At 47.5% G+C, this 12,500-nt stretch overlaps 2 protein-coding genes across 2 annotated transcripts in view; one reads left to right on the plus strand and one right to left on the minus strand.

Annotated features, from left to right (window-relative positions):
• LOC130383867 (CXXC-type zinc finger protein 1-like) overlaps positions 1 to 5,310 on the minus strand; it is a 5,449-nt gene extending 139 nt beyond the window's left edge. The window contains exons 1-7 of the mRNA XM_056591777.1: positions 5,167 to 5,310; positions 4,850 to 4,956; positions 3,387 to 3,487; positions 2,635 to 2,735; positions 1,214 to 1,369; positions 284 to 442; positions 18 to 128 (exon numbers count right to left, since the gene is read on the minus strand). Coding sequence (XP_056447752.1) covers positions 18 to 128; positions 284 to 442; positions 1,214 to 1,369; positions 2,635 to 2,735; positions 3,387 to 3,487; positions 4,850 to 4,956; positions 5,167 to 5,169 — 738 coding nt within the window. The 5' untranslated portion in view covers positions 5,170 to 5,310. The remainder of the gene's footprint in view (positions 1 to 17; positions 129 to 283; positions 443 to 1,213; positions 1,370 to 2,634; positions 2,736 to 3,386; positions 3,488 to 4,849; positions 4,957 to 5,166) is intronic.
• A 1,314-nt stretch (positions 5,311 to 6,624) lies between these two features.
• On the plus strand, positions 6,625 to 12,364 carry zgc:113363 (uncharacterized protein LOC791449 homolog). Its single transcript, XM_056596009.1, has 4 exons — positions 6,625 to 6,803; positions 7,140 to 7,255; positions 7,466 to 7,618; positions 9,513 to 12,364. Exons 2-4 carry the CDS (start codon positions 7,141 to 7,143, stop codon positions 9,785 to 9,787), a joined length of 543 nt encoding a protein of 180 aa, XP_056451984.1. The 5' UTR covers positions 6,625 to 6,803; position 7,140; the 3' UTR covers positions 9,788 to 12,364.
• The last annotated feature ends 136 nt before the right edge of the window (positions 12,365 to 12,500 follow it).

Below are 12,500 nucleotides of genomic sequence, written 5' to 3' on the forward strand. Positions count from 1 at the left end.
GGGGTGTGTGTCTCTACCTTCTTCTCTGTCTTCCTCTCTTTCCTCTTGACGTGTTTCACTCTGACAGCCGTCTTCCTCTTCCTCACGGCAGGGTCGGAATCTCCTTCCTCTTCCTCAGTCTGCCACACCTGAGGAAAAGATTTATGTATATATATATAGATGTGTATATACATATGTATATATATATATATATGTCTTTATATACCCCCACAAACACACAAACACATACAAAAAGACACACATGCACACACACGGACACAAAGGCCCACACACCAACACCTACCAGGTGGTTGTAGCCAGCCGCCTGGTACTGCTGGTAGAGCTCCAATTCGCTCTCGCTGAATCCGTCGTCGTCTTCCGACAGATGCCCCACCCCCTTCCGCTGGAGGCCCCGCCCCCGGCCCCCGCCCCCAGCCTCTTCATCCTTCACACGCAGCATCTTCTGCTCAACGACAACAAACAACAATATTAAGAACGTGCCACTCACTCACGGGGTCCCTCACCCTCACAGGGTGTTCTTCACTAACGGGGCCCTCACCCTCATTCTCATCAGTGTTCTTCACTAACGGGGCCCTCACCCTCACACTCACACTCATCAGAGTGTTCTTCACTAACTGGGACCCCCACCCTCGTTAACGGGGACCCTCACCCTCACCCTCGTTAACGGGGACCCTCACCCTCGTTAACGGGGACCCTCACCCTCGTTAACGGGGACCCTCACCCTCGTTGACGAGGACCCTCACCCCCACCCTCGTTAACGAGGATCCTCACCCTGACACTCGTTAACGTGGACCCCCACCCTGACACTCGTTAACGTGGACCCCCACCCTGACACTCGTTAACGGGGACCCTCACCCTGACACTCGTTAACGTGGACCCTCACCCTGACACTCGTTAACGGGGACCCTCACCCTGACACTCGTTAACGGGGACCCTCACCCTCGTTAACGGGGACCCCCACCCTGACACTCGTTGGCGGGGACCCCCACCCTGACACTCGTTACCGGGGACCCTCACCCTGACACTCGTTAACGGGGACCCTCACCCTGACACTCGTTAACGTGGACCCCCACCCTGACACTCGTTAACGGGGACCCTCACCCTGACACTCGTTAACGGGGACCCTCACCCTGACACTCGTTAACGTGGACCCTCACCCTGACACTCGTTAACGGGGACCCTCACCCTGACACTCGTTAACGTGGACCCTCACCCTCGCCCGGACCTCACACTGCCGGAGGCGGCACTTCTGCCGGATGCGGTTCGGGCCGCCAAACTTCTTCATGTCTTTGCAGAAGTCACAGAGCGAGCAGTCCTCCGTCCGCAGGCACGCCTCGCACTCACCGCACATCCGGGCCGAGCGCTTCACCTGCAACACAGCGGACCGCCTCAACACACAGAGCACCACAACACAGCAGACCGCCTTAACACACAGAGCAACACAACACAGAGGACCGCCTTAACACACAGAGCAACACAACACAGAGGACCGCCTCAACACACAGAGCACCACAACACAGCAGACCGCCTTAACACACAGAGCACCGCAACACAGCAGACCGCCTTAACACACAGAGCACCACAACACAGCGGACCGCCTTAACACACAGAGCACCACAACACAGAGGACCGCCTTAACACACAGAGCACCACAACACAGCGGACCGCCTTAACACACAGAGCACCACAACACAGCGGACCGCCTTAACACACAGAGCACCACAACACAGAGGACCGCCTTAACACACAGAGCACCACAACACAGCGGACCGCCTTAACACACAGAGCACCACAACACAGCGGACCGCCTTAACACACAGAGCACCACAACACAGAGGACCGCCTCAACACACAGAGCACCGCAACACAGCGGACCGCCTTAACACACAGAGCACCACAACACAGTGGACCGCCTTAACACACAGAGCACCACAACACAGAGGACCGCCTTAACACACAGAGCACCACAACACAGAGGACCGCCTTAACACACAGAGCACCACAACACAGAGGACCGCCTCAACACACAGAGCACCACAACACAGCGGACCGCCTTAACACACAGAGCACCACAACACAGAGGACCGCCTTAACACACAGAGCACCACAACACAGCGGACCGCCTTAACACACAGAGCACCACAACACAGCGGACCGCCTTAACACACAGAGCACCACAACACAGAGGACCGCCTTAACACACAGAGCACCACAACACAGCGGACCGCCTTAACACACAGAGCACCACAACACAGCGGACCGCCTTAACACACAGAGCACCACAACACAGAGGACCGCCTTAACACACAGAGCACCACAACACAGCAGACCGACCACAACACACAGAGCACCACAACACAGAGGACCGCCTTAACACACAGAGCACCACAACACAGCGGACCGCCTTAACACACAGAGCACCACAACACAGCGGACCGCCTTAACACACAGAGCACCACAACACAGAGGACCGCCTCAACACACAGAGCACCACAACACAGAGGACCGCCTTAACTACCACAACACAGCGGACCGCCTTAACACACAGAGCAGGAGATACAACCATCACTTCCCCTTGTTAGGAGGATGCATAAATATTCAGGAAGAGACATAATTGAAGGAACTGATGATTACCTGTGAGCCCCGCCTCCTGTCCACCCTGGAGGAGGAGCCATGTTCCGGATCCTCCCGCAGCTTCTTGGGCCGGAACTTGATCTCCAGCCGACCGTCGCTAGCTGCATCACAGACAGCACCGGGGCTAGCCTGGGCTATCATTAGCATGCTAGTTACAGAGCTAGCATGGGCTATTATTAGCATGTTGATTACAGAGCTAGCCTGGGCTATCATTAGCAATGCTAATTACAGAGCTAGCCTGGGTTATCATTGACAATTCTTAAAACAGTTCTAGCCTTGGCTATCATTAGCAATACTAATTACAGAGCTAGCTTGGGCTATCTTTAACAATGCTAATAATATAGCTGGGTTTGGCTATCATTAGCAATGCCAATAAAAGAGCAAGCAATAGCTACATTTTTATTAATGCCAACAACAGACCTAGCTAGGACAATATTATTATCAATTGTCAGCTCCAAGCTGATAATTGAGAGATGGTCTTCACAGAGCTATCTGTAGCCACATCGACGTCAGGAGGCACATGCTAACATAATGAGTATCCATCTCTTTCTTCTACATCGCAGCACTGGAAGCTGTTTGCTCGTTGGATTATCGTGTTTACTCAAAGGATCCGTGGACTAGTTATAGTAGTCACTAATACTAGAGTAGTGACTAGTAATAGTACTCACTAGTCACATACGCATACATATAGTGGTGAATAGTAGTTATAGTAGTGACTACTAGTTATAGTAGTCACTACTAGTCAGTCCTACCTCTGCAGCTCTGGCAGAACCACTCGGTGATGCTCTTGGCGGTTTTCTCAGAGACGCCGACACATCCTCCGTGGAACCATTCATTACAGCGCTCGCAGCCGCTGGGGACAGACAGGTAGACAGACAGACAGGTAGACACACAGAGAGGCATGAGAGAACCATTCATTACAGCGCTGACAGCCGCTGGGGACAGACAGGTAGACAAACAGGCATGAGGACAGGAAAGATGCAGAGAGACAGGGTGTTTAAAGTGATGATGAAGGTGTTGGCCAGGTTAGGATACATATTTAAGTGAGATGCAGATGTTTTAACAGACACTAGTGATCACCATATTTTGAAGGTCTTACAGATGTTTTGAAATGTGATGATACTGATATTTGAAAGGTTAAACAGATGTTTTAAAGATGATACAGATGTTTGACAGGTAAAATATACACAGATGTGTAAAAGTTTATACAGATATTTTTAAAGGTTGAGGTACAGTTGTTTGAAAGGTGAAGAAACACATGTTTTAAAGATAAGGATACAAAACTATTAAAGGTGTGATACAGACGATTTAAGGGGAGATCCAGATGTTTTAAGAGGAAATCCAGATGTTTGAAGGGGAGATACAGATGTTTCAAGGGGAGATACAGATGTTTTAAAGGAGATACAGATGCTTTAAGGGGAGATACAGATGCTTTAAGGGGAGATACAGATGTTTTAAGGGGAGATACAGATGTTTTAAAGGAGATACAGATGCTTTAAGGGGAGATACAAATGCTTTAAGGGGAGATACAGATGTTTTAAAGGAGATACAGATGCCTTAAGGGGAGATACAGGGGAGATACAGATGTTTTAAGGGGGGGAAACAGATGTTTTAAGGGGAGACAGATGATTTGAGGGGAGATCCAGATATTTTATGAGGAAATCCAGATGTTTGAAGGGGAGATACATATGTTTTAAAGGGAGATACAGATGTTTAAAAGGAGATACAGATGCTTTAAGGGGAGATACAGATGTTTAAAGGGGGAGATTCAGATGTTTTAAAGGAGATATGCTTTAAGGGGAGATACAGGGGAGATACAGATGTTTTAAGGGGGAGATACAGGTGTTTTAAGGGGGGGATACAGGTGTTTTAAGGGGAGATACAGATGTTTTAAAGGAGATACAGATGCTTTAAAGGAGATACAGATGTTTTAAAGGAGATACAGAATGCTTTAAAGGAGATACAGATGCTTTAAGGGGAGATACAGATGTTTTAAGGGGGAGATACAGATGCTTTAAAGGAGATACAGATGCTTTAAAGGAGATACAGATGCTTTAAGGGGAGATACAGGGGAGATACAGATGTTTTAAGGGGGAGACACAGATGTTTTAAAGGAGATACAGGTGCTTTAAAGGACATATGCTTTAAGGCGAGATACAGATGTTTTAAGGGGGAGATACAGATGCTTTAGACGACATACAGATGCTTGTCTTACATCATAAAACAGTTGATGTCGGGTCTCCTGCAGATGCAGTATACAGGAGCGCTAGGGATCCCCATGGCAACGACCCCCTCCTCATCTTCACCCCGAGGACCGCACTCCTGATGGACAGGTGCAAAGAGAGACAGACAGACAGGGAGACAGGCAGACAAAGAGACAGATGCTGAAGAGGAAAACGATATATTTACAGACAGACAGACGGATGACGAATCAATACGCTGTTGTTTATCCACTGCCTGTTTTTGCGCGTGTTTATTTAGTCGCTGCATCCCAAGGCTCGCTCCCGCAGTGCGCGCTCATCCTCCACTCACCATGCGCGTCGCCGCGGACACGTCTCGTCCCAAAGCGTCCAGATGATGGCGGATAACGGGTCTCGGTCCGCCTCGGTGCTGCCGATATCCAGACCGATAAAACCCGCACGACCACTGCGCACCGCCCGGTACCGGCCTCTCAAACAGCGCAAAGCCCGCTTTGTCTCCGCTCTTCCTCTGTCAACAACATGGAGCCGAGGAGGACCGGAGCGCTGAGACACACTGCTCCCTGGTGGACGGTCAGCAAACTGCACACAGTTACTTGTACTGGACAATTAAGGGATCTGTCTATCTTTATTACTATCCATCTTTCTTTATAAAGCTCTATCTATCTATCTATCTATCTATCTATCTATCTATCTATCTATCTATCTATCTATCTATCTATCTATCTATCTATCTATCTATCTATCTATCTATCTATCTATCTATCTATCTATCTATCTATCTATCTATCTATCTATCTATCTATCTATCTATCTATCTATCTATCTATCTATCTATCTATCTATCTATCTATCTATCTATCTATCTATCTATCTATCTCTCTATATATCCCTATATCTCTATATCTCTCTATCCCTCTATCCCACCATCCATGCATCCATCCGTCTATCCATCTATCCATCTATCCATCTGTTTATTTCTCTCTCTCTCTCTCTCTCTCTCTCTCTCTCTCTCTCTCTCTCTCTCTCTCTCTCTCTCTCTCTCTCTCTCTCTCTCTCTCTCTCTCTCTCTCTCTCTCTCTCTCTCTCTCTCTCTCAAAATGTGCAATTCAATTCAATAAAAAAAGCTTTATTGGCCTAAGAAATATACATTTGCTTTGCCAAAGCAGGTGAACAATAAAATAAACAGCATTATGAAATAAAAACTAAAAAGGTCAGGTATATAGTATAATATATAATATAATAAATATAAATAAAAATTACAAAAATTACAGCATCTCGTATAAACATAAACTAAAGATACACTCTAAATACGCAGTATTTACATTATGGAGGATGTGTGCAATAGTGCCATTATTGTGTGAAAAGGGAGTCCTCTCTCTCTCTCTACACTAAAAGACAGAAGATACTACTACTTTACTACAGTATACGACCACCAGTACTATTAAATTCTACTTTTAGTTCTACTGCGAGTGTGTGAAAGACCTTTTGCCCTTACTGCACCTCACTGAATTCAAACTGCATCCTCCTAACTGCACAATTCAAGCTTATCTGCACATCTTTCTTTATTTGATAGAGTATTATACATCTTTATATCATTTTATATACTTCTTTAAATTTCACTTTTTACCTGTTAATACATTATGCCTCATTGAGTTGTCTCATTTGAAAGCTTTAGAGTGGCGGTTCTCCGCCACCAAGGGGCGCCGCGTTGCCGCTCGGCCAGACCCGGCCGCTCGGCCAGATACGGGCCCGCACAGATCTGATCTCCAGTGAGCGGTTGAATTATCACCGCGCCTACCCTGACGGCTGCTCTGCTGCCTCTCGCTGTTTCTTTAGAATACCAAATGTTCTTATTCGTAGTGTTTCTATTAGTAGTGTTTCATTGCTATTATTAGTGACGGTATTATCAGTTGAAGTCCGAGCAACGGTTAACTTCACTGCTCACTAGTGGACAGAAAGGAATGGAAGGTATTTCAGTTTTCACTACTACCTTTCTACGTATTAAGTATTCGAGTTCTGTCTTCATATTCATTAAGTGTTTATCAAGTGTTCTAGTTCTGTCTTATTATGTAACTGTTTTAGTTTTATTATATAAGTATTAAGTATTGAAGTTCTATTATGTACATGTGTTCCTTAAGTTATACTTAAGATTATAAATTCTAGGTTATCCTATCTGTCTGTCTGTCTGTCTGTCTGTCTGTCTGTCTGTCTGTCTGTCTGTCTGTCTGTCTGTCTGTCTGTCTGTCTGTCTGTCTGTCTGTCTGTCTGTCTGTCTGTCTGTCTGTCTGTCTGATTGATTGACAGGATGGAGAATGACTCTATGCCAAAAGACTGTGACATAACCCTGGGCGGGGCTAAAATTAGGCTGAACCAATCCGAATGCATCTGCAACCAACCAACTGCCACTGATGATACGGAGGGTAAGATTCACACACACACATACACACAAACGCACGCACGCACACACACACACACACACACACACACACACACACACACACACACACACACACACACACACACACACACACACACACACACACACACACACACACACACACACACACACCTGGCGGCATGCACACAACCTCAACTCTCTCTCTCTCTCCCTTCATCCTCCTCTTCTTCAGACACGCACGCTGACCCTCCTCATCCTCCCATCCCCGGAAACAACCCGTTCTCTGCAAGCCCCGCCCCCTCTCTGATTTATCCCGCCCCCTTCAGGGCAGACCACGCCCCCTTCAGGGCTGACCCCGCCACTATCAAGGAGGCGGCTGGCGATGGTGAGAACACAAACACACACTCAAATAATCACACACACACACACACACACACACACACACACACACACACACACACACACACACACACACACACACACACACACAGACACACACACACACACACACAGTAATCCCACATTAGTACTTAGTTGATCTTAAGGGAAGTAAAATATATGCATATATCAATATATATATATATATATATACATATATATGTATGTTTTAATGACTTATATGACTTATACACAGACGGAAAGATACTGTATACTGTATATCTATATGTATGTTTATATATTATTGACTTAAGCAACACATTCCTAAAGTGCAGCTGAAGACACACGGACAGACAGACGTTATAAGACCCACTGCCTTCAGAGAATCTTATCTAGAGACACCAGCCCTCTCTTAAGGGCTGATTATGGACCCACGTTCATACAACGCAAGGAGGGTTATGGACCCCTTACGTCCTTGCGGACCCTCCTTGCGTCCACCGCAAGGGCCGGACGTGCACCTCCCAAAAATGTTACCCTTCCGTCGAGGCGAAGGAGCAGCAAAGGCTGTGATTGGTCCGCTTACTAAAACCCGACGCAGAACCATAAAGGTTCACGACTGCGTCGAAGCGTTTGTGTGATCATTGCGTTGCGTTGCGTTGCGTGAATGTGGGACCATAATCAGCCCTTTAGTGTCTCCCCCTCTCACTCTTAGACTATCTCCCTATCTCATAGTCTCTCCCTCTCTCCCCTCTCCTTTAGTCTCTCCTCATATCCCTCTCTCTCTTAGTTTCTCTCCCTCTCTCTCCCCCCTCTCTCTAAGTCCCTCCCTCTTCCTTAGTCTCTCTTAGTTTCTCCCCATCTCTCTCCATCCCCCTTAGTGTCTGCCTTAGTCTATCTTAGTCACTCCCCCTCTCAGTCTCTTTCCCTCTCTCCCTTAGTCTCTCTCTCTAACCCTGTCTCTACGTCTCTCTCCCAGACTTCTCTCTCTCTAACCTTGTCTCTATGTCTCTCTCCCAGACTTCTCTCTCTCTAACCCTGTCTCTATGTCTCTCTCCCAGACCTCTCTCTCTCTCTCTCTGACCTTGTCTATTGTTTCTCTCCCAGATCTCTCTCTTTAACCCTGTCTCTATGTCTCTCTCCCAGACCTCTCTCTCTTTAACCCTGTCTCTATGTCTCTCTCCCGGGCCTCTCTCTCTCTAACCCTGTCTCTATGTCTCTCTCCCGGGCCTCTCTCTCTCTAACCCTGTCTCTATGTCTCTCTCCCAGACCTCTCTCTCTCTCTCTGACCCTGTCTCTATGTCTCTCTCCCAGACCTCTCTCTCTAACCCTGTCTCTGTCTCTCTCCCAGACCTCTCTCTCTCTCTCTGACCCTGTCTCTATGTCTCTCTCCCAGACCTCTCTCTCTAACCCTGTCTCTATGTCTCTCTCCCAGACCTCTCTCTCTCTAACCCTGTCTCTATGTCTCTCTCCTAGACCTCTGTCTCGTTCTCTAACCCTGTCTCTATGTCTCTCTCCCAGACCTCTCTCTCTCTCTCTGCTCCTGTCTCTATGTCTCTCTCCCAGACCTCTCTCTCTAACCCTGTCTCTGTCTCTCTCCCAGACCTCTCTCTCTCTCTCTGACCCTGTCTCTATGTCTCTCTCCCAGACCTCTCTCTCTAACCCTGTCTCTATGTCTCTCTCCCAGACCTCTCTCTCTCTCTGACCCTGTCTCTATGTCTCTCTCCCAGACCTCTCTCTCTAACCCTGTCTCTATGTCTCTCTCCCAGACCTCTCTCTCTAACCCTGTCTCTATGTCTCTCTCCCAGACCTCTCTCTCTCTCTCTCTCTCTAACCCTGTCTCTATGTCTCTCTCCTAGACCTCTGTCTCGTTCTCTAACCCTGTCTCTATGTCTCTCTCCCAGACCTCTGTCTCCGTTGTATTCTGTCCTGTCTCTACTGTGAGCTCTTCTCCTTGTGCTCCACCCTGGAGGCGTGTCTTACCTGCCAAGGGGGCGGGGCCACCTGCTGCTGTGACACCATTTGCTGCTGCTGCTCCAGTGGGGAGGCGGAGGGCGTGGCCTGTGGGGAGGAGGCGTGTCAGGCCCTGGCGGATTGTGGGATAGTGGAGGACTGCTGCTCCTCGACCGACCTCCTGGACTTCAGCCTCGAGTGTTGCTCCTTCTTCTTCCCCTCCTAGACCACGACCTCATCACCATGAACTCATCAGCATTACCTCATCACCATGACCTCATCACCATGACCTCATCACTGTGATATTACCATGACATCACCATGACCTCATCACCATGACCTCATCACTGTGATATTACCATGACATCATCATAACCTCATCACCACGACATCATGGTAGAAGATCTTCTCCTTAAGAACTCCTTCTATCAGATAAAGAGCCAACCAATCAGGTAGCACCTCTATAAAGAGCCAGCCAATCAGGAGGCATCCCTATCTGTGATTTTAAGCCACTCCCTCCAAACACGTGACTAGCTTGCTAGCTTTAGAAGCAGGTTTGTAGCCAGGAGAAGGACGCCCTTCAGGGCAATGAGCGACGGGCAGAGCACATTTTTCAGAGCATTTCATTTAATGATCCTGTCCGGACAGAAAGAGAATTTCAACAAATATTTAACTTGAGAAGTATGAGAGGTACTTCCGATAGAAGGACTTCTGATAGAAGGACTTCCGATAGAAAGACTTCAGATAGAAGGACTTCCGACAGAGGTACTAACAATAGAAGGACTTCCGACCGAAGGACTTCCGACAGAGGGACTTTCAATAGAAGGACTTCCGACCGAAGGACTTCCGATAGAGGGACTTCCGACAGAAAGACTTCCGATAGAAAGACTTCCGATAGAAAGACTTCCGATAGAGGGACAGCTGGACTTCCAATAGAATGACTTCCAACAGAAGGACTTCCGATAGAGGGACTTCCGACAGAAAGACTTCTGATAGAAAGACATCCGATAGAAAGACTTCCGATAGAGGGACAGCCGGACTTCCAATAGAGGGACTTCCGACAGAAGGACCACCGATAGAGGGACTTCCGACAGAAAGAATTCCGATAGAAAGACTTCCGATAGAGGGACAGCCGGACTTCCAATTGAGGGACTTCCGACAGAAGGACTTCTGATAGAGGGACTTCCGACAGAAGGACTTTCAATAGAAGGACTTCCGACAGAAGGACTTCCAATAGAGGGACTTCCGATAGAAGGACTTCTGATAGGACTTCCGATAGAGGGACTTCCGATAGAAGGACCTCCGCCTGCTCCTTGTCCTTGTTTTGTTGTTCATCTCATGTTCTTGTCCTTCCAGCTCCGCAGACCTTTAACTGGCGTATAGGCTCGTAGGACGTGAGAGACGCTACAACTCATGGCCCTCTCTCATCATCGTGGAGCAGACCAGGGAGGTCTAAGAGAACATACAAAGAAATGTGATCTCTGCATTCACCCATCTCCAGCAGCACGAGGAGCAGTGGGCGGCCACGGTGCCTTGGTCAAGGGCACGTGCGGGAGAACCGATCGAACGTGGACGAGGGAGGAAACCAGGATCTCACTCTGTGAGGTAGCAGTGCTAAGCTAGTGCTAGTGCTAAGCTAAATTAAGCTGAGTGCTAACCACTGTGCCATAACCCGACGCATAATGAAAACAGCCATCCCAATTACGCTACACGTTATAATTTCTCCGCTCTTGTTGGAATCAGACATGAACCATAAACCGCATCAAGGTGTTTTTTTTCATTTCCTTTTATTTTCAACCTCATAAACACTTTTTCACAGAATGTTTTGATGGAAATAAAAACATGGATACAATGTCATGTTGTGGCCTGCCACACAGCAATATACTCTGTTCATAACCATCATTAAGTGCAGCAGTATATTCATTCAATCACCATCATAAATACGGCTGTGAACTCAATCAATAACCATCAATGACTACGGCTGTGTACACAATCAATAACCATCAATAGCTTAAAGACACAGTTCCACAGAATAGAGCCGCTGGGGTAACCCTGGCAACCTAGCACCAGTTACCATGGTACCTTAGGGCGAGTCCCCCTGGTAGCTTACAACGGGTAACTGTGGTGATCGGGGTGGGTTACCATGGTAACCCAGGGCAAGTTACCCCAGTAACCTAGAGTTGGTTACCGAGGTTACCTAGGGCGGGTTACTGTGGTAACCTAAGAGGGGTTACCGTGGTAACCTAGGGCAAGTTATTGTTATAACATAGGGTAAGTCACCGGGGTAGCCAAGGGCGAGTTACTGTGATAACCTAGTGCAGGTTACCGTGGTAACGGTAACCTGCGTGGTCCAATAGAAAGACAGGACAGGAAAGTGGTTCCCGTATGATGGAGACCGCACAGCCAAGGTACCGTGTGATTGGTCCAGGTATAGGTGATGAACTCTACCCCTTAATACTGTACTGTGGTATAAATATTCTCTCCATTGTAAAATCTTCTTCTCTATGGACTACAAAAACAGCTTCACAATTTAATCTGTGTCTAAATGACACAAATTCAAAATATTCACCACAATGATCTTGGACAGTCAACATCTCCATGTAATTTAATAATTCTTAATTCATCATTAATTCATCAATAATTTACAACACATCTTTACAACAGAATGTATCTTTTTTAAACCAACTGAAATAACGGCCAAAGATGGCAAGATATAGCTAGGAGCCCCACCAGCTAACAGCTACATGTACTATAGCTAGGAGCCCCACCAGCTAACAGCTACATGTACTATAGCTAGTAGCCCCACCAGCTAACAGCTACATGTGTGATAGCTAGGAGCCCCACCAGCTAACAGCTACATGTACTATAGCTAGTAGCCCCACCAGCTAACAGCTACATGTACTATAGCTAGTAGCCCCACCAGCTAACAGCTACATGTG

This window comes from Gadus chalcogrammus, chromosome 1 (assembly GCF_026213295.1).
Source record: "Gadus chalcogrammus isolate NIFS_2021 chromosome 1, NIFS_Gcha_1.0, whole genome shotgun sequence".
In the NCBI taxonomy this organism is placed as follows: Eukaryota; Metazoa; Chordata; class Actinopteri; order Gadiformes; family Gadidae; genus Gadus; species Gadus chalcogrammus.

Excerpts from the sequence above, each read along its gene's own strand:
- zgc:113363 (XM_056596009.1), top strand. The coding sequence starts at position 7,141 with ATGGAGAATGACTCTATGCCAAAAGACTGTGACATAACCCTGGGCGGG. Across the intron at positions 7,256-7,465 it reads TGCCACTGATGATACGGAGG|ACACGCACGCTGACCCTCCT; the intron begins GTAAGATTCACA and ends CCTCTTCTTCAG. Across the intron at positions 7,619-9,512 it reads CAAGGAGGCGGCTGGCGATG|ACCTCTGTCTCCGTTGTATT; the intron begins GTGAGAACACAA and ends TCTCTCTCCCAG.